This window comes from Sitophilus oryzae, unplaced genomic scaffold (genome assembly GCF_002938485.1).
Source record: "Sitophilus oryzae breed Bouriz unplaced genomic scaffold, Soryzae_2.0 scaffold_942_pilon_pilon, whole genome shotgun sequence".
Lineage (NCBI taxonomy): Eukaryota > Metazoa > Arthropoda > Insecta > Coleoptera > Curculionidae > Sitophilus > Sitophilus oryzae.
Genome location: NW_022147575.1, coordinates 2245049 through 2271423, shown reverse-complemented (window position 1 = coordinate 2271423; position 26375 = coordinate 2245049). Strand labels below are relative to the sequence as shown.

The 26375-nt window shown below is 33.0% G+C and overlaps 3 protein-coding genes across 5 annotated transcripts; 1 reads left to right on the top strand and 2 right to left on the bottom strand.

The window, feature by feature from the left end:
- Window positions 1-616: 616 nt before the first annotated feature.
- Window positions 617-10552, bottom strand: LOC115890958 (serine/arginine-rich splicing factor RSZ21A-like). Of its 3 annotated transcripts, none has more exons than XM_030911327.1 (5): window positions 10383-10552; window positions 10147-10315; window positions 9942-10095; window positions 9723-9887; window positions 617-3161 (listed from the first exon to the last, which is right to left on the bottom strand). In XM_030911327.1, the coding sequence occupies exons 2-5, from the start codon at window positions 10310-10312 to the stop codon at window positions 3059-3061; spliced, it is 588 nt and encodes a 195-aa protein (XP_030767187.1). In that variant the 5' UTR covers window positions 10313-10315; window positions 10383-10552; the 3' UTR covers window positions 617-3058. The 3 variants fall into 3 exon arrangements, with proteins under 3 accessions (XP_030767187.1, XP_030767186.1, XP_030767185.1); XM_030911326.1 differs by having other exon boundaries at window positions 1164-2877; window positions 10378-10551; XM_030911325.1 differs by having other exon boundaries at window positions 1164-2877; window positions 10383-10550.
- LOC115890957 (5'-AMP-activated protein kinase subunit beta-1) lies at window positions 8994-12234 on the top strand. Its single transcript, XM_030911323.1, has 6 exons — window positions 8994-9575; window positions 10848-11036; window positions 11092-11163; window positions 11225-11404; window positions 11462-11670; window positions 11742-12234. Exons 1-6 carry the CDS (start codon window positions 9512-9514, stop codon window positions 11886-11888), a joined length of 861 nt encoding a protein of 286 aa, XP_030767183.1. The 5' UTR covers window positions 8994-9511; the 3' UTR covers window positions 11889-12234.
- Window positions 12235-12707: 473 nt separating this feature from the next.
- On the bottom strand, window positions 12708-25309 carry LOC115890982 (coiled-coil domain-containing protein 85C). Its single transcript, XM_030911357.1, has 6 exons — window positions 24278-25309; window positions 22387-22570; window positions 16996-17302; window positions 13909-14096; window positions 13183-13311; window positions 12708-12999 (listed from the first exon to the last, which is right to left on the bottom strand). Exons 1-6 carry the CDS (start codon window positions 24823-24825, stop codon window positions 12952-12954), a joined length of 1404 nt encoding a protein of 467 aa, XP_030767217.1. The 5' UTR covers window positions 24826-25309; the 3' UTR covers window positions 12708-12951.
- Between the last annotated feature and the right edge of the window lie 1066 nt (window positions 25310-26375).

The window sequence follows — 26375 nt, the reverse complement described above, 5'->3', positions numbered from 1 at the left end:
TCAAAATATTTTAGGAAACAAACAGTTATTATTTACATCAACAAGACTCACCTCTTTAACAGCACTTAAGGGGACATAAAGGATCATTACTTCCCGTTCAAAATATTCTAATAAGGTTACAATCAGTTTTTTGCAACGCCTATTAAGCTATCTTGTACACTTCGCACTAAAAGAGGTTTTAAAAAGAACAGCTTTCGACTGCAAGATCTGCTAGTAAAAAATTTTGAGCTTAAAGTTTCACAACACAATTGTCTTAAACCAAAAATTCGTAATTCAAAACTAAAGTGTCAAACGAATCAAAATGTCAGGAAAATTTAAATTCCAGTTGTCGGCCCGGCGCCGAATATGTCTATGACAGGCAACAATGAATTTATTACCGCGCAATCGATAACGTAACTAAAAGTTTATTTGGTATCGCTTATATATTTTTTTCAGTGTAGCCTGTACAACTGAAAAATGCATGATCCCTTTAGTTCTCAGACGGTCTCTGTCTTAATCAGTTCAAGTCAAACGGACAATTTTGTTTGTCTGCGTACAGGTAAGACTGACAGATAAAACGTTAATAGATGTAGCATGGGCTTTAAACAAGGACAAATAAAAAAATAAGACATTTTAGTGAACAATGACATTTATTTATAGAGTTATTTGGTTCCATAAATTGGTGTTGAATACAATCAATTATAAATCTACATTAAATAGAGGCTTTCATAAAAAACATCTGTTTTTTAAATGGAAGGAAACCAAAAACATTGCACATCATTAGAGAAGAATAAAAATCAAATTTTTATAAGAGGTAATTAAAAAAGTCAATTAAATGAGATCTAAAACTGTCTTCCGAAAAATAATTTTAAAATTGTAATAATCAGATTTATAAAAAGTATTATATTTCTATTAAACCCATAGTATTTCAATAAATAGGAATCGACTAAAAAAGGTATGTTATAATTAAAAAACAATATTTTCAATGGTTAATACAGTTTTTTTATCTATAATCAAAGAATGTTGCATGCACATGGTTACAAAGAAAATTTGAGAAAATATTAAATTAACGGATTTTTTTAACGAACACTTTTTCTACCAAACTATATCATGAATTCATATGTTTTTCAATGCGCAATTACCGTAAATAGGAATTTCTTTTATCCAGAGTATCAAAGTTCTAATTTCTACAAAAGATTGAACAACATTTGTAAGACATAAACACACAATTTTAAGTTCAAAAAAAAAATAATAAGGCGAATATAATAAAAATTCAATTTACATAAATTGACTAATTGCAAGTCACTTTTTCAAAAATAACACAAAGGAATAGATTTATAAATTAAATCAAAGTCAAAAATCAGTTTTTACAATATGTGGAAAAGTACTATAAACTATACAGTAAACATATTTCTTTTTTTTTCATTCCCAAAGTTAGTTTAAAAAAATCAAATTCAAAAAATAGTACACTACAACATTGTACCTACCTTTTTTTAGTCAATTTTTTTAATAGTTACAAAAATTAGACAAATTTTGATCAAAAGAACGATGTTAACCGTCTACTACTAAGGTGTTCTACTAGTACAAATAAAACAATTTCCTATGCACGACATTAAACAGCTCAAAACTGACAGTCCTTCAAAAAATGAGATTTATTGTCATAGTATTCTCATAATCTCACCCGGTATAATTGTCGTGATTTGCACTGCAATAATCGTTGGTTTTATATCAGTAGAAAACTATAACGTGCCTCGGAAATTCTTTTGACTATAGTATTATATTACAACTAAAGTATTTACTTCGGAAAGTTATAGCATATCAGGAGAGTATACCTCGCTGGGAGTATAAATTCAAAGCCGCCGGCCGTGAGACACGATCTAGCGAGATGAAAAGTGTTAAGAATCGCACGATCACGCAAACACCGAAAAACATTTGATTTAAAGCTAAGAAAGTCATTATAATAAGCTTGATACTATACTGTGTCCAGTATCCTCTGGTGGTGTGCTAGGAAGTAAATTTTCATGCATATTTTCATCGATAGGTTTGTAGATTCTGAATAACGGTCTAGGTAAAGCATCTAGCTCATTTGCTAGCGCAGAATTAAAATTATTTAGAGTTAAGCAACTCGCATTTTCATTGGAGGACGTTGTCATATTTATTTCAAACCAATGGTCAACAAAAATATTCGTAGAATTTAAAAAAATTACTGTAAACCACTATAAATCCGAACTATTGGTTAGGTTCAAAATTTTTTCTCTTCTTAAATAAATTTAAACGTTAACATTATTAGGCATTTGCGTAAAAGTGTGTATTTTGGGTGGTATTCCACAAAATTTGCAGGCTAGTGAGGAAACAGAAAATGTACAGATTACAGAAGTAAATTTTAAATAATATTTATATTAAAACAGCATTATATTATGTCATTTTCAACATGTCCTTCAAATCCTCCAATTTGATAAGTCAGTAAGAAGTTTCACTTCAAATATGCGCACATAGTACACACACCGTTTTTTTTTATTAAATAGTTAATTTTTAAACAAAATGTTTAAAATACAACAACCCCGCCCTATATTATCCACGGACGTGAGTTAGGTAATTCTGTGACGACGGTTGTGATTGGTAAACTCTCCTGTTATGAAAAAACCATCCGTAAGTAATCGCTTTAACTATAAATTATTATAATATAAATGATTCTTTATAAAAGCCAGTAGATATCTGGTTTAGGACAATCCTACAGGAATATACGGTACCTAGTAACGTTGTCTCCTATCCGACCTTCTCCTCTTGCTACCGCCTCCGTAATCGTCGCTGTACCTCCTCGACGATCTGTACGATGAGCGGCGACCGCCGCCGTAATCCCTGTCGCGATCCCTGTAGCCTCTCCTGTCCCTTCCGTAACTAAAAAGCATACCAATTTAACCATACAACAGAGACCACCCAGACCATTTTAGCGGCATCATCGTGGCGTCGCGTCGTCATGGTGATCGTCAGTTTTCGTGAGATAGAGACAGAGAGAGCGATAGAGCAACCATATCAATTGACATTCCATCTGACCGCGCGGTTCGACAGACCAACCCATTCACGTGATACCAAAGTTCACTGCACTGACTGATACCATATCAACCAAACGTTTTTTAACCCATACTATGAATAACCAAACCATACAAACTAATACCATGTGCCTGACAAATCACAAAACAACAATTAGGTGATTATTTCAAATGGACCGGCGAGATAAATGTCTGTGTGTGTGTGTGTGATAATAAGCGTTTTTTAATTAGAACATAACACACATTGCGGTGATAATGGAATATGTATAATATATGATCCATTGAAGAAGATAGATATTATTACAGCGTCTTATTTTATCAAAACGTTAAAAGTGTTTAATAGAAGTGCCTGCTAAAAAAATTCAAGTGTTCTTGTACTTATTTTATGCTAATTAGTAGAATTAATAACATTTTAAGAAACTAAAAATCTATAATCTGGTGTTTTAGAATTCCCAATTCACGTATAAATCAAAATATATCTTGAATATTCAAAAAAGCCTGCATAACGTGTACAGTTAAGAAATGTAGAGAATGTTCAGCCACCATTGAAGGTGACGTCATATATTGTCGAACTCTCTCAAGCACTTGTCAACCAGATGAAAAACATTGGTGACGTGATTACGGCATTTCGTAAATTACTGCATATATTCTTTTTAGCAATGACTAAAGAATATAACGACATGTAACGCCCATTGGGCTGCAGCAGAATTTGTGACTTTAGACGCCGGACTTTAGATCGGCAGGTCACCAGCGACAATTTTAGCGATTTTTAATAGTTTGTGTGTAGTAAGCTTTGTATAAACTTTATTACAATGGCGATTAGTTGTTCAGCTTTCAAGTGTAAAAGCCGCAGCGATAAAAAAGAGTCGGGAGTTACGTTTCATAGGTAAATAAACAGTCCGCTCCACCTTTTTAACGTTTTCTTAGCTTTCTGATTGAATTCAATAGTTATTTTTCTGATATTATATGTACTTGGTGTGCGCTATAGGGCGATACTAGTTTTGTACCTTTTGTTAACATTTTAATACGATTTTTTCGTAATTAATTAGTATGATGCCATCGCCTACACCATAGGCGTAGTTAAAATATTTATCAAAAAAATAATTATCCCTTCAAGTTAAGAAAAATATATGACCACGGCACTGTTTGGTGCCATGGTAACAATGTGGTCTGGGGTGTTATTTGTCCTTGACTTCTTTAGTCATTGCTTTTTAGTAATTGTCATTGTCATTTGATTTGGGGTTATAATTTTATTGACGAACATTGATCAATGTCAAAATTAAAATTTCATTATTGTGGCTGTAAAAAATCATTCTTTTAAACATTTTTTTTTATTTCAAAAATGCCTCAAACATTTAACCAAAATGGACTAGAGCTCATTGCTAAGCTTATAAATATTTTTTCTCGAGAAAGAGACGCTGGTAGAACACTCTTGCCCGTGGACGCCGTATATGAAGTAAATACAACGCAAAGCTGTAATATTTTATGTAAAGTACAAATTGTTGATAGCGTTTTTAAATAATATAGCGAGTTGCTGATGCTTTATATATAGGAATTTGAACAGTCCAAAGGATTGGAATTAACGGGATTGAAACTGAAGAAGAGTTCAAGAAAAAAAAATGCCGAAAAAAAACGGAACTCGCTCTATCAAAATATAGGAACGTACTTTAAAAGTTTCAAATAAATATGAACTGATTTCAGACACACCCTAAAACTCATATTTGACAAATAATCATGACGTAACGGTGAAGGACGAACCGTGAATCTATCGAGTTCATACGTCAAAAATAATTAAATTTTTGTTTGATGTATGTTCTATAAAAAAGTTAAAACCAAAAAAAAAGTTTAATATTAATTGCGGAATTACGTTGTCTACGTAACCAGGTTTAAACATATTCATCAATCCAAAGTAATTATCATCAATTTGACTTGATAATACACGAAATGTCGATAAAAATTTCCGTAATAAAATTGAAAGTTAAATCGTTAATTTAACAGACAGCTTTTGTGATATCCTTGGAGAAATTCCTATATCTTCTTCAATGGAACTAATATAATCGGAAAATTTAACAAAGACAGTGAAGTTAAAAAATATCTCAGAACGTCTAAAAAAACAAAAAAATGAGAATATTGCATTCTTCATAAAAATATTTGCTTGTTAAAATAAAATGGTTACTGTAGTTTATACTTTTTAAAATTTCCATATCGTTTTAGAGAAAATTAAAAAAAACATGAAAATATAGTTGAATTTTGTTTCTAAAATTCAAAAGACATTTCTATGGTAATATTTCGTTTTCATTCTTTGAAAAATTGTTATTGATGAAATTTTAATTAGCGTCATATTTTTGTAGTTCTAAAACGTTAAAGAATCACAAAATTTATTTAGTTCAATGCAAAGGAAAGTGTGATAAGAGTTATCGGAAAATGTGATACATCAAAAAAAATTAACAATAACTCTTTATCAAAGAATGTAATCTATCATATAACGTTGTTAATTTTTAGGATTTTTAGGGCTTCAAAATCAAGTATATTTTCATGTTTTTTTAATCTTCTCTAAAATGGTAGGAAATTTGGAAAAGTCTAAACGGGACTAACCATTTTAGAACAAGCAAAAATGTTTATAAAGACTGCATTTTTGTCAAAATGTCTATAATAAAAAGTTTACCCTCTTGTAAAGACACTCTGGAAACATATTGTATATGTTGGCTAATATACAGGGTGGTCCGAACTGTATTCCGGAAACTTCGGCAGCATATTCTGCAGATAAAAATAAGTAAAAAAGTTCGTATAAATGTATGTCCTAAAATTCTCAGTTTCGGAGATACAGGGTGTAGAAGTTTCATTTTTATTTAGATTTTTTCCAAATAATTTCGGAAGTAACGTCAATATTTGATGAAAATTGGTGTCTATGAGTTTTTTGACATGAGAAATTTGATTTTGATATCATTATGACTCCTACTGGTAGAGGGCGCCATCTACATGTGTTTTAACTGCGGTTTGAAGCGTAATAACTTTTTGTCCGTACCTGTATAAAACTACCGAGGGAAAAAATATACATCTCTGTGACTTTCTACGTAAAAAATATTTCTTTGTAAAAATTCCTACGAGCAACCATTCTCAAGATATTTAGAATGGAAATAGTCAATACATGTCATTATTGACGAAAAACACGTTGAGTAGTAGGTAGTAGTTATGAAATAATAAATTTGATAAATTTTTGTTTTTTTAAATTAACCATAAATTTTTCTGCAAAAAAATTATGATAAAACGGTTTCTGTTGAACTTTTGGCACAAAAACTTTCAAATTTATGATCTCAGTCTAATAACTATTTAGTTAACATGTTTAATTTATGTCAATAATGACAGATATTGATAATTTCGATTCCAAATATCTCGAAAACCAATACTCGTAGCGATTTTTACCAAGAGACATTTTTTACGTAAAAAACGTTGTAAATGTATATCTTTTTACTCAGTAGTATTATACAGATACGGACACCAGTTAAAAAATATGTAGGTGGCGCCCTCTACTAGTAGGAGTCATATTGACATCAAAATCAAATTTCTTATGTCAAAAAACTCCTAGACACCATTTTTCATCCAAACATTGACGTTACTTCAGAAGTTATTTGGAAAAAATCGAAATAAAAATGAAACTGCTACACCCTCTATCACTGAAACTAAGCATTTTAGGACATACATTTATACAAACTTTTTTACTTATTTTTATCTGCAGAATATGCTGCCGAAATTTCCGGAATACAGTTCGGACCACCCTGTATAAACAAAAATAAATTGAATTGTTATTCCTATAGTTATATTACACTATAATTATAACTAACCAATTTTGTTTAAAAAAAACTTAATTACAAGTCTGACACGTAACAATTTTAAAGTCACCTTTGTCAAACCTTCCGATTTTTAGTGACAATGCGATGGTATAAATTATTATTATTAGATTAACTGTACCGACAGTCGTTTGCTAATTAAAAATGAATTCAATGGGAAATCCTAAAAGTTGAGCAATATTTAGGTTGTCGTTTTTAAATAATATACCAGAAAAACCTAAAAAATTACTAAAAAAATTGATAGAAATAGTCAAATCGCACCACCAACTCGAGACAGACGTTTTAAGTTTTAAAAGAAAAAATAATATAACTGAATCAGTATTATGCCTAACTTTGGCCTTGTTTAATATATTTTGAAAGAATATACCGTATGATTGAATTAAAATGACATCACAGCATAGCCAAGACACTCAAATGTTAAAACAGCAAAGAAAGGACAAGAATTTTAGCAATATAACCTCATAATGTTGGAACTAAAATATTATCTTCATGCCTATTGTGGTGTCGTTTATATTCGATCACACGGTATTCTTCTTTTTAACCAATTCAATTATAGTATGCCACTAATCTTTTTTTTATTAATAATGAATACTGAAGTTAATATAATGCTTTTGAAAATATTTTGGAACAGATTAATTTTAGTTGCCCTATCTAGAAAATTATATTCAAGAAGTCATTGAATTTAAGTATTGTCTAAAGCTACTGATTAAGGGCTCGAACTCACTGTCGACCAGGTCGCAACGACCTGGCGGCTGTCGGCTGGCCGGATGTATTGCATTTATAGCTGCGGCCAGATGAACGACCAGTTTCAACAGAGTTGTCAGATCTAACGATTTTTTACGTTTTACCAATTAGAAAATATTGTTTCAGAAAGAATTAAGTTTCAGAAATGTTAAAATATCCGAGTTAACTAAAAAGCGAAGTTGCTATTCATGAGCTTATTAAATGTTATAATATTAAATAATGCATTTAAAATATTCTTGAATGCCTCTTATCGACTTTAGAAGTAAACATATTAGGGCCATCGTAAAAAGAGGTCGTCAGACACTGGCTCTAAATATAAGCAGGTAGAAAGTTTAGCTTCCAGTTATTTCAATGTTTACAATATACATTCCTCTATTTTATTGTTACTGAGAATCTACAACAGTAAATACTTCTATTTTTATGAATGTTTAAGTTACTTTTACTCTTAATTTTTTTAAAAAATAATGTACCTAGTAGAAATATAGTCTAATGGACCTTGTTTGGAAAACGTTAAATTAAATATAATATTTAAAATACAGTTGTCCTCCTTGTACAGGACTACAATACAACTAAAAAAAATAATTTAATAAAAAAAACAAGTGGTTGTAGGAAAGCTTTAAATATGATTTTTTTATTTTTTAACATCGAAACTTGAAGGTATAATAACAGGTATTATACCAACCATAAATAAAGTATGTCATATAAAAATGTTTTGAATTTTTACTAGAGTCCACATTGATAAAAAAAGGGACCAGATTTAAGTTTCTCTTTGATCCAGTCTGTATCTTTGGATTTTCTGCACGCGTGCAAAAACTACACTAAAACACTATATCTTATAGAAAATAAAATATTGTGCGTTGAATTTGAGGGATTTCATCTGAAAAATTATTAATTTGGAAGAAAACCGGCAACAAGCGGCAGGAAATAATAATATTTTAGTGCAGTCTACTGGTCGCAACAACCAACGGACAGCCAGGACGTTAGTGTGGGCGGTATCATTTGATTTAATGATTTTGAGTTAGCAGCGGCCTGGCCGGTGCGACCTGGTCGTCAGTGTGTTCGAGCCCTAACCCTACCTATTATTATATATATTATATTGTATAAATATTAAAAAATGTCACAAAATTAAAAAAAAATATTTTTTCTCTAAAATTATTCTTTAATAAATTAATAAAAATGATTTACATCGTTATTAGCTCCAAGCTATTTGTTTCTCTTGTGTACATTGTTCATTATTTATTCAAATCCATTGCCTTACTTAATCTTTATCTAAATTTGCAATCAATAAATTCCCAAGATAAAAAATAAATTTATAAATAAAAGATAGAAATTTTAATACTTTATAAAATCCACTTTATCTTTACTTAAATATTAAAATCGAGAAATTTTCAATAAAAAGCATAACGACCTCCTTCAAGACAAGTAACAACATCTTATAAAACTTATAAATAGCCCCATTAATTTCAATAAAAACAAAATTGTTCCAAAAACAATGTCATTATCTTGCCTGTAATTAAAAATCGGTGATATGTTGGAAACTTGTTTGCTTTGAACAGTTCTAAATTAGTTCAAAATATCGGTTGATCTGGAAGAACCAGAAGCACAGTAGATTTATATAGGCAGAATATATTAAAAGATGACCTTTGCTTTGTTGCTCTAATTGTTTAAACAAACAGAACATAATTAATTAAATTGACTCCAGCCTGTATTATCATGTTTATTTTCGACGCATTGCCTCGCTTGTAAAAGCAATTTTATCGTTTAAATTTACAGCAACAGTTCTATTTGAAGGCTCTGAATATTTATTAAGCACACTTAAAGTGAATTGTTCAAAAATAAGTTTCAGAATAATTGCCTAATAGTGTTGTTAAGTGTTAAAAACAGTTAATAATGGACGAAGATTACAGCGACGATAACGAGAATAAAGTTATTTACAAAAGCTTTTCTTTTTATGGTAAGTATAGCTAAATAATTCATTTATCAGACTCTTATTGACACTTTTAACTACTAACTAAACATTTTCCAATAAAAAAAAGATTGTGGTATAAATAGTATTGCATTAATAAACAAATATTTCATGACAATAAAAAATGATACTTACCGATCTTTACGGTCACTCCCTCCAGTAATTTCAGGGCAGTCTCTGTAGAAATGTCCAGAATATCCGCACTGATAACACCTCATGTTATTGGAAAAATAACGTCTTCCTTTACCCCTGGTCCTCGGTCTTGCATAACTCACTCTAATGCGACATCCAGCCACCTCCCTAGAATTTAAAGTTTATCAGAACCAACATAGAGGTATTTTAGAGACAACTTACGCTCCATCAGTAGCCTTCAAAGCCGCGGCAGCGTCTTTCTTGCTTTTGAAGACGGCAAAACCGAAACACGGGGTGCTGTTTGTCATCCATACCTCTTGCAGTTCGCCGAAGGGCGCAAAAACCTTTTCCAGGTCGCTTTTTCTGACATCGTCGCCTAAGAAGTTTACAGTTCGTATTGTGTATTAGTTTTTAACGTTATTCTTACCAATATCAGCAATATGTAAACGATATCCATCGATATCGCTGCTGCGACTTCGCGATCGAGACCGACTTAATGAAGAGGAACTGGGACTTCTCGATCTACTCTTTTTACTGCCGCTACTCAAAGACCGACTACGACTTTTCGATTTTGATTTAGCAGGACTATCCATTATCTATAATATTCAATATTACAGAAAAGCTATGCAAAAATTTTGAAAAATCAAAATATGAATACCTTACCACAAAATCACCCAAATCCAAACAGAAAGTTTATTCTATTATAGGGCAAGTAATTGAATTATATCTAACACACTTTCAAGGCTTCTTCAATCGATTTTAACAAATATATTTATTAAAACGTATTATCATCACCCAAAGAAACCAACATAATGACGTTTCAAAACAAAATGGCCGTATTTTCTCTTCTTCTTTTTGAAATCATTGGTTTAAACTGTTTTAAATTCTAGATCATATGCATATACATATAAAATGTATATGATGATATGAATCAAACTAAGGTCATATTAGTATAAATGTCGTAGCCGAATAGCCCTGGCAGCTCAGGCCGTCTAATTAAAATGTTTGTTTGCAACTTCAGACTAATATAGTTGTCAAATTTTTAATATGTCCTAAATAAAAAGCCCTTTAAGATTTTCAAAGTTAGTTTTAAAAAGTAAACAAGTTAAATTATAATGGGTAATGCAGGCAGTGCAGGACCGACAAGGGATAGACAAAAATTTGGTGAGACTGCACCGTCATCACCTGCGAAGGAAGGACAAGCTTTTACTTTTGATAGGACACCTGACAAATTGGGATACCAGACGTCTCAGGACGATGAGGAGCCTTATTTTACAAAACCGGCAGAAGGATATAATAGGCCCCGAGCTAATACAGGTAATAAAAACGTTTGCGATAGACAAAGATTGTTTTTAATGCAATTTTTTTTTAGTTTCCGAAGGCACTACAATTACGAGCAGTACAACTACTAATTCAAAAACGCCAACAGTTTTTCGTTGGGAAGGTAATGTTAGGTTTCAGTTAATTATTTTTTAACAGATTTGACTGTTGTCTTTCATTTTTAGGTGGTGGAAAAGATGTTTGCATTTCAGGCACGTTTAGTAACTGGGAAAAAATTCCAATGGTAAAAAGTCATGGAGACTTTGTTACCATTGTTGATTTGTCAGAAGGAGAACATCAGTACAGATATTGCGTGGACGGTGAATGGAAAAATGATCCTCATAACAAAACTGTTGATACAAATGGTAACTGTTTTGCATGTTTCAAAATAAGCTTTTTTTAATCTTACTGATAATTTTTAGGTGATAAGAATAATTCAATCACTGTTAAGAAGTCAGATTTTGAAGTATTTCAAGCTTTAGCAAAAGATCAGGAGAGCGCTAAAGATGATGCACAGAAGGAGTTTTCCCAAGAAATTCCTGCATATAAACCATGGGAGAAGAATAGCGGACCACCTATCTTGCCACCTCATTTACTTCAAGTCATTTTAAATAAGGATACTCCACTTTCAGTAAGTTTATATAGTAACCAGGACTCGTTTACAATTTTGTAGTAAGTAAACAGTAACAATTTAAATTTTAGTGCGAACCTACCCTTCTACCTGAACCAAATCACGTGATGTTGAATCATTTGTATGCTCTTTCAATCAAGGATGGTGTTATGGTGCTCAGCGCTACACATAGGTATCGCAAGAAGTATGTCACCACACTTTTGTATAAACCTATTTAAATTATTTCTACTCTCTGTAGTAAGATGAATCTTTGGTTTGTTTTTGTATTATTTTCTCTAATAGGATGTATTAAATGTTAATAAAATATCAAATTTGTATTATAAAAAATGAAATAATGTTCTGGTACCATATAGTGATGAAAAATTGTTGACAATATTATTTAATATAAAAAATGTATTCATTATTAATACTGGTGCCCATATCTTCTTAATCTTAAATTCATATGAAGATAAAATAGAATTTAAAACTGTGTATTATAGAATAGATAAAGGTTTTAATTTATTTTAATATTATATGAGCTGTGTCATTTAATTGTAAATAACATGAAATATATTTTTAACTGTTTTTACATTTTTTTTACTTTACATGAAAAACCCAGTTAAATAAAAAAATGTTTATTTTTACAACAAACAAAATACAAGAAAAAAAATATATCTTTAAAAACAGTAATACTTCATAAAAATCGTTGAGATTAATTTTGAGATAAAATAAAACCAGGCAATTAAAAATATGTCCCAAGAAAGTCTAAAATACTTAATGCTATATTTATAAAAAAAATTAATATTAAAGTTCTGGTTTTAAATCTGTAAAGTATGAGTTGTACAATATTTGAGTGAACATTAACTAAACAGACTATATAACAAAGATGCTCTGTAAATTCGAAATTACTGTAAAATAATATATTTTTGCGAAATACTTCTTTTATGGTTGAAACCTCAAATCTAATGTTCAAACTCATATTTTGGATTTGAATAAGAATATAATGGCGCGAAAAATACAGGACCGGACTAAAAAAATAAATTAAAAACGATTGCTAATTATTAAACATAAAAGATGATTGTGACATAGTAGATTTTAGTTATACTGGCCAGAATAGTAGTTATTAATACTCTATAAGACATATGTACATAAATAAGAGTCAGGTTTATTGTAGACTTTACTGTATCTGCAATTATTTAAAGTGAAATAAACGTTTCTCCGCCATATTTCCTAATTGCTCAGGCTTAAAAATTTAAAATAATATATAACATTTTAACAGAATTGGCAAGAAAACTATATGCACTATCTCCTAGGTGTAGGTGGTCCCTCTTCTAATTTTCTCCAAACCACCTGAAAATGTTGATAAAATTAATTATACAGTAAAGAAAAAATTCGAAAAAATCCTGATGAGTTAATTCTAAAATTGGGTAAAAATAAGGTTTAAATGCTGCTCATACAGGTAAAGCTAATAGAAGTGTACCAAAAAATAATTACAGGAAGAATATATAAGGGTTCTATAAATAGTTCTCTTACATTACACATTTCCCATAGGAGGGCTTTTTGTCCATCGTCAAGATCTTGCTGGTTGGGTGCTTCTTGTCCACTTTCACCTCTTTCTGGCGACCTAGTTTCTCTTTCCAATTGTTCCCGTACTTCAAGAACCTAAAAACAATTACGTTTACTTTCACCTTGTATATTATACAGGGTGTCTCTAAAATAAATGCAAAATAATAATACTATATAAATAATAATACCACAATAATACTATATGCAAAATAATAATACTATATAACATTATACCGTATGATCGAATAAAAACGGTGTCAACGATGGCTATGAAATGAAGATCGCTGTCATTTTATACGTAAAATTATATGGGAAATGTCATCGATCGTCATTTCCAAGCCAACTGGACGCCGTTTTTTTTCGATCATACGGTTAATCCATTTCATCAATCATTTGTTATCCAGTAGTCTGAAATAAATGCAAAATAATAATACTAGATAACATAGTATGTTATACTATGTTATCTAGTATTATTATCTGTGATTTCGAGATTCCAGAGGTTTTTACAGCAAAATATTAAAAATGTTACATTTCTGTTAATTTTAATAATCTTGGTGTAGATCTAGCACTCCTTAAACTTACACATATTCATATACTGGTTGACAATTTAAAATCTAGGAGTATTATCACTTTTACTCAATTGCTACTTCTAAAACTATCACCATGTCTAAGTAATTTGAAATACATAGTTACCTGAAGAGCTCTAACAACTGCTTCTGGTCGTCCACTCAGACCTCCAACCGGAGCATCCGGAGGTACTGCTATACTTGGATCTCCGGTACTAGCAGCTACTTGATTAATTTTATGTGTCAAAGACCGCTTATCCTCCTCCAATTGCTTGACCCTCTGTTCCAAGCTTCTTACGTATTGCATTATTTGATCTATACAAATAATTTCAGCTTAGAGACAAAAATAAAATCAATCATAACAAAAAGAAGCTAGGGAACAACTAAGGAAGTATTTATCCTCTTTATAGATATTCAAGTCAAGGGTAGTAACGTAAGTAAGGTAAGACAACGAAATTTCGACATATCAGTTTACTAGGACTAAAATACCTTTAAAAATACCTTTTAGTTACACCTCTGCTTTAATAGTGGGAAATCTAAGATCATTTTTCTGGCATTCCTATAGAAAAAGGTCATAATGTATGGGCTTTTAAAACATGGTTTATCTACCTGGGATATTTATGAGGTAATAAAAAAAAATCAACAGATAGCTACGTAGGTATTTTCCCACAGAGCCAATACTTTTAAGACTTATATACAGGGGGGCCCATTTTATAGCAGCAGGATTTTCAAAGACGATATAGAAAAAAAATCAAAAGTTTATCAAATTCAAATCCTTTTAGTATTTTTTCGCATTTTATTCAAAATTACACCACTTTATTAGAAGTTCCCTGTATACATACGCAAACGCATACGATACGTAAACTTATAGATTTTGGTTAGCTTCCTGGTATGTATTGCAATACTATACACAAACAAAATCAGAAGAGTTTAATGTAGAAAAAAAATTGGCTTTTTTTTTAAATTTTTAACCCCCTCCCATACCCCCTTATTAATTATAATAAGTTAATATTAATTAGGGTTAATATTAATATTAATACCCCACCCCCACCAAAAACTAATGGCCAGATTCTCGGGTGCCACAGTATTTTTGTGCCAAATTTGGTTAAAATTGGTTTAGCGGTTTTTGAATTATCGTGTTACAGACGGACAGACAGACAGACACCATGAAAATATTTTGTATTTAGGTCATTTATGACCCAAATAACTCATTTTGAGTAAAATTAAACAAACTTTTTTTTTTGCCGATCTTAATAGCCTACCATACCTGTTGGTATGGTCGGCTAAAAAAATCTATTCAATACATAAATAAAAAAATAAGCATATCCATATATAGGATATCTCTTAAATAAGTGTAAGTATTTTAAAGGGTTGAAATTATTTTTTTATGGAGTCGCAGAAAATGTCAAGAAAAAAGTAAATAAATTTAAAAAGATATGGTCATCTTCCTGGGAGACGACTAGAGACACCCTATATACATAAGAATAGGCATATATTTACTGGTTTATGTCCATACAAATAAGTCTTGCGAATTCAAAACCATATTATTTACGCTATTATATGTTATTTCCGCTACAATAAACATATTTGCTTTGAATAACAAGGAAGAATGCCTTGCACTTGAATTTTTAATTCCAAAAATACATTAACAAAAATTGTGTAAACCGTTATGAAGAAAAAACATATTTACATACAATATTCGATTCTGATTTAAAATTTCTTGTTTGAATTCTATGCTGGGATATGTATTATAATAAAGTTATGATTAAAAACAATTAGCAGATTAGTATTAGTAGATTAGTACAATATATAGATAAAAACTTCTTAACAAGGTCGCGAAATTTTAAATTGCCATCAACTATTTCACCTAGATTCCTAGAATAGCGTACAGAATATAAGTTGTGTATTATTTAAAACAATATGTAAATTATTTTCAAGAAAATGTCTCATTAATTGTGTTTGATTTAAGTATTTTAAAAATCTATTTAGGTACATAATTTATGTTCTCATTTATTGTTTCTTTGTAAGTCTGTAAAATAAATTTGTGCCTCGTATTTAGATTTCTTAACTTAAATATGTTTTTTATAAAATAATTTGAGAAATTTAATTTTGAACTGTTTGAGCTTATTTACACTCTGTATATTAATAATAATAAGTCCGACAATGGGGTTCTTGCGATACTTATTAGGCTGGGGTTTAGCCCATATAGCTACAGGGTGAGTCTTAAATAAGTGCAAATATTTTTAGGGGTAGTATATTTTGACCCCAGAAACACGATTATAAAGATTTTTTCGCGAAATTTGTTTTGAAAATTTGGTAGGTATTTTTTTTAGTTTTTAATTAAAAAACATAATTTCTTGATAATATAAAACCCAGAAAAGATCCAGTGGTTCCCAAAATTTTAGCAAAAAATTTTTTTTTTGGAAATTTTCAGTCATTTCAAGTCAAATAACTCGTTTATTTTGGACTTGTTGAAAATTTTTACAAAAAAAATGGCGCCAGGAGGCACGTATAGCCGCCCATACTAAAATATGTAAATAAAAAGTTAGTAGGCAGTTCTTTTAGTTTCAAAGTAAAGGAATTTTTCCAATTTTGGTCCGCGGTTATTTCCCTTATCCGCCACCTGGGGTCGCGTTCCATGGGAGTTTGGAGTTCTCCACACGGATTTTCTCAAAAACGGACTATGAAAACACGGAATATCTCAAAAACTGCGACTTTGACTGATTTTGATGTTATTACAAATTTTGTTGCAAATATTTTTCCTAATCTTAAATTGAAAACCGCGTTTCGCTAGCTACTGAATTTTGGAGTTACGATTTTTTAAAATTTTTAACCCCCTCCCATATCCCCTTGCCAACCACTCACCCTACCAAAAACTAATTGCCAGATTCTCGGGTGCCACAGTATTTTTGTGCCAAATTTGGTTAAAATCGGTTTAGCGGTTTTTGAGTTATCGTTTTACAGACAGACGGACAGTCAGACAGACAGACAGACACCATGAAAATATTTTGTATTTAAATCATTTATGACCCAAATAACTCATTTTGAGTGAAATTAAAAAAACTTTTTTTTGCCGATCTTAATAGCCTACCATACGTGTTGGTATGGTCGGCTAAAAAATGAGGATCATAAAGTCCAACATAACCCTTCCTTTTCAAATGAAACAATATCTAGCACCTTTAATCAAAGGTTTAACAAAACATGTCGTACATACCGTTGAAGGTACTTCTTTGCCTGGCCAAATTTTCGTGGAGCAATCTTTCCCTGCTAGCCGACCTCCTAGGCCCATTAGGATTGAATTGTTGAGGTACAGCTGGTTCGTCAGCATTGGTACTACTACTAGATCCATCTCCGTCGTCCCTCAGATTCGTTGTGGTGGTACTCGTACCACAAGACGGACAAATTGCATTGCCGCGTTCTTCGTCCAAGTACAAGCAAAGTTCCTTTAGTTCCAAATTGTCTTTTATTAGTTCTTGTTGCTTGTTGTCCAGTTCGCGGAGTTTCGTTTGATAGGCGCTCACCTAAAAAATTGTAATAAATCACACAAATTTGTAGAAAACGCTGCTGCATTTTGCTTAAAATGGTACTAGGCATCATGTTGTAGCTTTTATTTCTATCAATTTGTAGATCTCCAAAACAGTTAAATATGCTTGATTTTATACGAAAATACCAAACAAGTGTGGTAGTAATTCTCTTTAATAGGGTGTTCCTTAAAAAAGACCAAACCTTTTAGTGGATCTGTATAATGTAAATTTAAAAATGTATTTTTACCTTTTGAGAGCCGCCGGATCATTCTTATATTTTCTCTTTTTTTAAATTAAACTCATTACTTATGTTAACAGCATTGGCATAAAAGTGTTTTTACACAACATCTAACTTAAAGGAAAAATGCAACTGTAACATATATACAAGTCCATTTTTAATTAAATTTACATATACAGGGTGGTTAATTAAATTTACATATACAGGTGAACTGTATTCCGGAAACTTCGGCAGCATATTCTGCAGAGAAAAATAAATAAAAAGTTCGAATAAATGTATGTCCTAAAATACTTAGTTTCGGATATACAAGGTGTAGAAATTTCATATTTATGTTGCGGACCCGTACCGTGTGAACTCGGCTTTAGGCTTGGCCACTCGGCTATGACTCATACGCCCACCGACGTTCGAAGAACGCCGCTAAGAATTTTCGAGATATGTCTGGACTGTCTGTTTCTCTCATATATAAGCCGATGCCCGAAACCTGAAGGGGATAGAGATAAATAACCAATCGACGCGTACAGTTACAATCGCGGCGATAATTCAAAATAAATTTCTGTTAGATAAATAATTAGATAAATTGTAAATAAGTTATAAATAGTTCTTTAAGTCTTTAATCGTTATTGTTTTTGTTAATTAGTGTTAAATAAATTGTGTTTAAATAAATTGTGTTTAAATAAATTGTGACTTTCTATCCACACGGAACCGACGAAAAACGTAACAATTGGTGTCAAGTGTGGCGTGTGTGATAGACAAGAAAAATAAAAAGACTGACCATGGCTCTGAAAAAGTTGTTGAAAGACTTGAAAGTGTCCGAACTGAAATGCATATTGGAAGAGAGAGAGTGCGAGACAGATGGAAAGAAAAGCATTTTGCAAGCTAGACTGAGAGACGTTTTGGTGGAGGAAGGTGAGGATCCTGACACATTTTGCTTTGAGTTGGAAGGTGACCTTGACTCGTGCCTACAAAAATTTTAACAATAAAATAACAGAGATTGAGGAAGATGTAAATAGAAAAATCGAAATTTTGAAAGAACAAATAGCAAAGGCAAATTCACCAAAATGTCAAAAAATATCGAAGAAGGTTAAAACAACACAATGGCGACTACGTACTGCTACGGGGGGCTCCGCTGCTGTCCATGGAGAAGTAAACCTTAATTTTGTTATTGGGAGCACCAGTTTTGAACATCCAGTATTAGTAGCAGATATCGAAGATGAACTTATTCTCGGAATGGACATTATGACCACTAAAGGTTTTGAACTAAACTTCAAACAGGGAATTTTGAAAATAAATGAAGAAGTGGTTCTACATCAAATACGTTTTAATTAAATAAATACAATCAAATACGTTTTAATTATACAAATACATTTTATTAAAACGTATTTGTTCTACATCGAAAATGTGAGGAGACGCTTCGCGTGGTGGTAGCAGAAGATGTTTTGATCCCTGAGCGCTGTGAGATATTTTTGGATGGTTGCCTAGAAGGTAAAATAAATAATGGGAGTATTATTCTGTTGGAGCCAAGGAACCATGACAGCGAAATAGGACGAGGGATCGCTGTTGGAAAAGCCCTGCTGCGAGCGAAGAAAACTGTACCGGTGAGAGTAATGAACACGAATTATTATTCTGTATCCTTGAAGAAGGGAACCCTTTTAGGGTACTGTTGTTCGGTCTCCTCAGTCATTCGAAGCGTGGAAGCCTCCAAAGTTTCGACTTCAAAAATTCCGGACAAAATGGTGAAGGAGTTAGTAAACGTTAAGGGATTATCTCCCGAAAATAGTAGAAAATTGAGAACCTGATAATTAAGTATCAAGATGTGTTTGATAAAGGAGAAGCGGGGCAGAGAGGTCGTACCAATTTAGTACAACATAAAATTGATACCGGAGATGCACGACCAATTAAACAAAATCCGAGAAGACTTCCACTCGCCAAACGTGAAGAAACTGACAAGATCCTTCGAGAAATGAAAGAAGAGGGTGTTATCGAACTATCTAACAGCCCGTGGACATCGCCGGTAGTACCAGTAAAGAAGAAAGATGGTACCACCAGGTTCTGTGTTGATTATCGGCAGCTCAATAATGTTACCAAGAAGGATAGCTATCCCCTGCCGAGGATAGACGATACTCTTGACACACTGGCGGGATCGACAATATTCTCTACCTTAGATCTGAAGAGTGGATATTGGCAAGTCGACATGGCGCCGAAAGACAGAGAGAAGACAGCGTTCTCGGTGGGCTCCGGACTGTGGCAATTTACCGTCATGCCTTTTGGATTGTGCAACGCGCCAGCTACCTTTGAAAGACTAATGGAGTCTGTGTTAAAGGGACTATCCTGGACCACCTGTTTAGTGTACCTGGATGACATTATAGTGGTGGGGAAATCCTTCGACGATCATCTGAAGAATTTGGAAGAAGTTTTCCAGCGACTTGCGAGCTCTGGTTTGAAACTTAGCCCCAAGAAATGTCATCTGTGTCAAGAAAAGGTACACTACTTGGGCCATGTGGTCTCCTCCCAGGGAGTTGCGGTAGATCCACAGAAGACCAAGACAGTGGAAGAGTGGCCGATACCCAAAGACAAACATGAACTCAGAAGCTTTTTGGGGCTATGCACATACTATCGCCGTTATGTACAGGGTTCGCCACCATCGCTAAACCATTAACCAGACTTACCGAAGGCGAGAGGCGTTTCTGTTGGGACTCAGATTCTGACGAGGCATTCCGAACACTGAAGAAGACCCTGACTAGTGCGCCCATACTTAGCTACCCTCTTGGCAACGGAAACTTTATATTGGATACCGACGCTAGCAATGTTGGGTTAGGCGCTGTTCTGTCTCAGATCCAGGATGGTCAAGAAAAAGTAATTGGCTATTTTAGTAAGACCTTGTCGAAACCGGAAAGAAACTACTGTGTAACCAGACGAGAATTACTAGCAGTAGTTAAAGCAGTGGAACACTTCTAGAAGTATCTCTATGGAAGAAAGTTCTTGTTAAGAACAGACCATGCTGCTTTGAAATGGCTGTTGCAGTTTAAGAATCCTGAAGGACAGGTAGCTAGATGGATTGAACGATTACAAGAATTTGATTTCGACACAAAACATCGAGCTGGGGCGATCCATCAAAATGCCGACGCACTTTCCAGAAGACCTTGCGATAAGGACTGTAAGCATTGTTCCCAAGCAGAAGAGAAAGAAGCGAAACTCCTAAGAACAACTGTGGTTAACGATACTTGGTAACCCGAAGATCTTGCAAACGACCAAATCAGTGTTGAAAAAACGGAAACAACCAAATGAACCGTTGGCTTACCAGACTTAATAATGTCACTTATATCTTGGAAGTTCCGACTAGAAAATCCCTTTTTTAATAACACACATACAACACAAACACAGTCTAAATTATTGTCCACACTAGCAGAAGCAGAAGATTGTCCTTCTTGACCCTCTATTACAAACGAAATAGTAAACACTCAGTTAAATTCGAAAAAAATACAATATTACCTATAAAATCGCAAGCGAACCCGTCCCGATAAATTAAAAGTCGAGGAAGGCGGCCGAAAGATCGCTACCGTGGCTAGCAACTGTGCGTGATTTTCCGGCTTAAATTTGTCGTTTGCGTTCGAGGTCAATAACACTTACATGAAGGAGGGATAGGCGACCGGCGACGACTTCCAGACGCGCATCCATGCAGTAAAAGGCTAATTAAATTTAGTACGTTTATGTAAGGTTTCAAATAAATAATTTTAACAAATTAAATTAATGTTTTGTTATAAAATAACAGTATTATTAACGTTTAACTATTTATTTTTTTATCTTTAAAAAGTTTAGGGAAGCGGTGCTTCCCCCGCTTCCATGGACCGCACGCCGCTGAAACACATGTAGGGGGCGCCCCCTACTATTAGGAGTTATATTGACATCAAAATCACATTTGTCATGCCAAAAAACTCGCAGACACCCATTTTCATCCAAATATTGACGTTTCTTCAGAAATTATTTGGAAAAAATCGAAATAAAACCGAAACTACACCCTGTATCTTCTGTATCCCTGTTCTGTATCCCTGTATCTGTAAGCATTTTAGGATATACATTTATACGAACTTTTTTGCCTATTTTTATCTGCAGAATATGCCACCGAGGTTTCCGGAATACAGTTCGGACCACCCTGTATATTAAATAAATTATAAAATTTACTCTGAAATGTGTTTTATTTTTTCTAAACATTTTTTAATTATTTATGGAGATAAATTCATAAACTATGTTAACAATGTGTTATTTTTTTGTAGGCTAATTATGTGCTCAATCGCTTTACAAAATCCAATTTTGTGAAACAAAGTTTTTTTTTCGCACAAAGAAATTTGTGCGATTGTGCTGATTATTTTTTCAGATGGTTAGAGTACCAGAAGGCCCTCTAATAACTAATAACAAGTTAGGTAACCTAACTAATAACTAGAGGGTCCCATTCTGGTCCAAAAAGAAGTGGTCAAAAGTTATGGGATAGCCTAAAATTTCTAGTTACGCCACTGGAAAGATGAAAGATTCAGAAAGGCCAGCAGCTCTAAAAAGTTTTCCAAAACCTGCAAAAATGCCAAATAAATCCCAGCTTACTGAAAACTTGGTTCCTGTCTACCTACGATCATTTACATTTAGATATGGACTGGCACTCTGTAAACTGCGTATCTACTTAGATTTAGACCTAGATATTCGCTTATCTTAGTATATTAAGTAACAAATCGGATTCTCACACGGTTTCCATTGAAATTTCGTTTAAAAAAAAACGATCGAGTTCAAAGACTCAGTCATTAATTCAAGGAACATCCTATATATTTTAATAAACCATTTTCTAATTACTATTTACCTCTTGCCGCATGACACTGGCAGTGTACCTTCCGAAACGTTGCCATTCTCTGGCAAGCTTTCGTCCTTTTTGCCTGTCGTCGTCGAGGAAACAACATAAATCTCGCAACTCTTGGTTGTCGTCTGCTAGATGCTGATTCTGTTCTTTTAAAGCTCTGAGATCTAATAGAAGACTTTGCATATGTCTGAAACAAAATTTGTTAAGGTATGGAGAGTAGCAAACTTGTATGTATTTGAACAAAATAAAGCACTAGTTCCTAGTTCACAATACACCAAAACACTCTTATAATATATGAATATGATTGGATATTTTTCTTAGAATATTTAAAAAACTTTTTAGTGCCACACATTTACTTCCACAAAAAATATTTTAAGGTCATTAAAATAATAAAATCCGACATTGTTGCCACGTCTATATAAAAACTATAACCCTTATAACCTTCCTAAAAAACATTAAAAATGAACGTAAAACCTTAAACTGCATTTCTCTTTTATTGTGAGTTCTTAGTTTATTTTTATTTTGAAGAACTATAGAATATATTTACAACATTATACAGGGTGAGTCTTAAATGAGTGCAAATATTTTCAGGGCTGGTAAATCTCGATGAAAGAAACATACATGTATTTTCTCTTTACCGTTTTTCAAATAAATCCAAAATAACCAAGTTATTTTACTTCCAAAAAAAATGTTTTCCTGAAATTTTGAGAACCACTGGATCTTTCTGGATAAATTTAATCTACAATCTATGTTGCCATATTATCAACAAATTATGTTTTCTAACTAAAAACTAAAAAAAATCTCAAAAATTCAAAATTTTCATTTTTTTTCGCGAAAAAACTTAATAATCCTGTTAATGGGGTCGAAATATACTACCCCTAAAAATATTTGTACTTATTTAAGACTCACCCTGTATAAATAGCCTAAAGCTTAAATTTGAACGACCACATTGAACGTGAACGTATAGATTTATTTACCTTATCTACCAATTCGCCAGTGAAATGTGTTAAACTGGTAACTCCATTATTTCTAATTTTAGAGGAGTTAAAAAAAATAGTAGAAAGAAATATGTATACTAAGGGTCGGCATTTCTGGTCTTGGGTGCCGGTTTTCATGTGTACAAAGAGTACGGTCAACACGCTTAGTAAAATAAGATGTAGGTACTGAATAAAGACAGAAGGCGAGTATTTTCCCAAGCGCATGGAATCTAGCGTCAGATTAAGTAGTCATGTAATAAATACTTCGTATTTTTGCTCACTCCGACTTACTAGATTGCCATAACGACTCACTCCTATACATGTAAACGCCGACCCAAAGGTTCGCTTGCCAGTGGGGTATACACATGTAGCAAGTATATTCATGCGTTAATATGATAAAGAGATAACAATAATATTTGTGGAGAAACAATAAAACTCAATATTTAGTTAAAAATTTAACTTAAAAATTATGTATTAGATGTTTTATCACAAACTAATATATAGGTTAGTCTGTGGTATTATTTAATTAAAGTAAAAAATGGAGCAGCGCGATTTTAATCTGGAAACATATTTTCTTTCTAGTGACTCATTAATCGGCTTAAAATAACATTAGCTAGGCAAGAAATTTCTTGCAACGAAGCTTACGGAATCCCACTGCAGGTTCCCCTGACTAATTGTTCTTTATATTCTGTTATTAAAGAAAAATTGGCAACGGAGCACAACTATTTTCTTTAATTATCGGTGGCTCTCAACATTTTTATTGCCATGTTAATTTTGATTTGCAGTTGTATTTCATTTCCAAGTTCTAAAATCTCTTAACTGAATAAAAATATATTTTAAATGACCTCTTTTATGACTACATACTCGTATTTCTTGACAATCACACTGAGGTGAATAATAAAAAATCAAAGTTTTACCTTGTTTGGTCTTGTACGGGAGGCATGATCCTCGGATCCTCCGACTTCCTGACAAACTTCAACATTTCCGGCCTCAAAAACTCTTCCTCGTACCGCACAACACCCCGATGTAGCCGCAAATCCTGCGTGTTTTGAGGCAAACCCTGCGGTAACCCCACAGGAACAGTTCTCAACTCACTAGGATTCACTTGCGGCACTCCCGGCTCATCCAGAGGTCTTTGTCTTGTATCAGTCTGATGCACTTGCACTTGAGTAATCCTGGTATGATCGTCTGGCCGCGTAGGTATTGTTTGCGGTGGATACTGTCCGGGATAGTACTGTTTCGGATGCTGGGGAACAGGGTAGTACTTGGAGGGGTTTAAATTCTGGTCTGGGAGCTTGGTCGGGTAATGTTTTGAAGCATCTTTCGAAATTGGATGTTTTAGAATGCCTTGGTTGCCTGGAATGGGTGGTGGTTGATATCGTGGTGGTACTGTAACGGCAGTACCGCCTGGAACATCTCCCGAACTGCTAGTTTTTGTGATCACAAACGGTTTCTTGCTGGACATGATCTAAGCAGCTTTACACAGTGTTTGAACAAACCATCTCGGCTACGTGACCTCTAAATTGGTACTACTTCTTTTCTGGTACGTAAATACCTTTTCGGAACGAATGTGGGTCATATAAGTAGTACGCTTTGATAAATTTCACGTCGGTTTTGCATACTAAACGTCACCGATCGTCTAGAGCAATAGGACTCTTTAACTGTTTGACGTGTAAATATTCACTAGCGACATGCGAAACGAGCGGAAGGTACGCATCGTCGAAGAATTTCAGTACATTTTCATGGAAAAACTCGCGTTAGTTAAAAGGAAAAGCACTAGTGGTACGCGTCGTACTATCACAAGCAACATGGCCGCGATTTGACTCTGGTTGGTTTTTGAACGTCAGCAGGTAGCTAAGTAGTGGAGGAAGAAGGTATAGAGAGCTTGAATGCCTGGGTATTGTACTACGTTTTGGCTGTTGGATACCCGCACCAATCACTTTTTATTCAAAACAAGAACAAGAACTTTTAAATTTAATTGTAAACTTAATACTTTTAAAAGCTGTGGTGGGGTCCCTTAATAGGTATAAAAGGTGTCCCATTCCGAGGAACTGCTGCGTATTTTTGGAATCAAAATAAGTTTATTGGACACAATTTACCTCTATACAAAGGTGCTTAGTTTGTCCGTTAGAGGGCCATCAAACTTAAAAAAACATATTTTTAAGATATTTTAAGAACCGATATTCCGATTTGAATGACATTTGAAGTGCCTATGTATTTTGCTAAGCGTTTTTTTTCTTCTTTTGTTTTATTTGTCTTTCACAAAAAAAAAAAAAAGTACGAGAAGGGTGATAACTACCTCTACATAAATTTTAATAGAAATATTTTCCAACTACGTACCAACAACTGATTTTTTTTTCGTAAATGGTCCTCTTAGTATTTACTACTTTTTTGTCTCGTTAAAAAAGCCACATCGCATAATTCTCGTTAAAAATTTTTTGGAGAATACTTTTTTCCAAAGCAGAGCTACAAAACGTACAGGTGTTTCAGTATTCCGTGGACTATATCGAACTACGTATGTTTTTCGTCAAAATAAATTAATTGCACACAATATACGTATATACAAAAGTGCTGCGTTTGTCCGTTAGAGGGCATCAATTAAAAATAAAAAACGGTAGTTAATTTAAAATTTATGAAGCTTATTGTCAAATATCATTTGGGATGCTAAAACCTAAAATACCGTATTTTCGCCAATCGATTATTATATTATTATTAGCTCATACTAGATTTTATGCGCCTCTTTTATGACTAGCTTCTACGTCCCACTAGTCAACTCGCATACCTAACGTTGCCGTTTGTTGTCCCTTAATTTCGCAGTTCTGCACGTGCATAAACGATAATCGGTCGGGTATTTCGAGTGCAATTTAAACAAAAAACTTACTCCAGAGCAATGTCTGAAGAATCCAAGGACAAATAACACCGGAGAACAAATTGTTACGATGCGATGTCACCAAACAGTGCCGTGGCACATATTTTTCTTCACTTGGCCGTTTGAAGAGATATTTATATTTTTTG

Excerpts from the sequence above, each read along its gene's own strand:
- LOC115890957 (XM_030911323.1), top strand. The coding sequence starts at position 9,512 with ATGGACGAAGATTACAGCGACGATAACGAGAATAAAGTTATTTACAAA. Across the intron at positions 11,164-11,224 it reads AACAGTTTTTCGTTGGGAAG|GTGGTGGAAAAGATGTTTGC; the intron begins GTAATGTTAGGT and ends TTTCATTTTTAG. Across the intron at positions 11,405-11,461 it reads CAAAACTGTTGATACAAATG|GTGATAAGAATAATTCAATC; the intron begins GTAACTGTTTTG and ends GATAATTTTTAG.
- LOC115890958 (XM_030911326.1), bottom strand. The coding sequence starts at position 10,312 with ATGGATAGTCCTGCTAAATCAAAATCGAAAAGTCGTAGTCGGTCTTTG. Across the intron at positions 10,096-10,146 it reads TTTACATATTGCTGATATTG|GCGACGATGTCAGAAAAAGC; the intron begins GTAAGAATAACG and ends TAAACTTCTTAG. Across the intron at positions 2,878-9,722 it reads GGGAGTGACCGTAAAGATCG|TTACGGAAGGGACAGGAGAG; the intron begins GTAAGTATCATT and ends TATGCTTTTTAG.
- LOC115890982 (XM_030911357.1), bottom strand. The coding sequence starts at position 24,825 with ATGTCCAGCAAGAAACCGTTTGTGATCACAAAAACTAGCAGTTCGGGA. Across the intron at positions 13,312-13,908 it reads CAGTTGTTAGAGCTCTTCAG|GTTCTTGAAGTACGGGAACA; the intron begins GTAACTATGTAT and ends AATTGTTTTTAG. Across the intron at positions 13,000-13,182 it reads TCCTATGGGAAATGTGTAAT|GTGGTTTGGAGAAAATTAGA; the intron begins GTAAGAGAACTA and ends CAACATTTTCAG.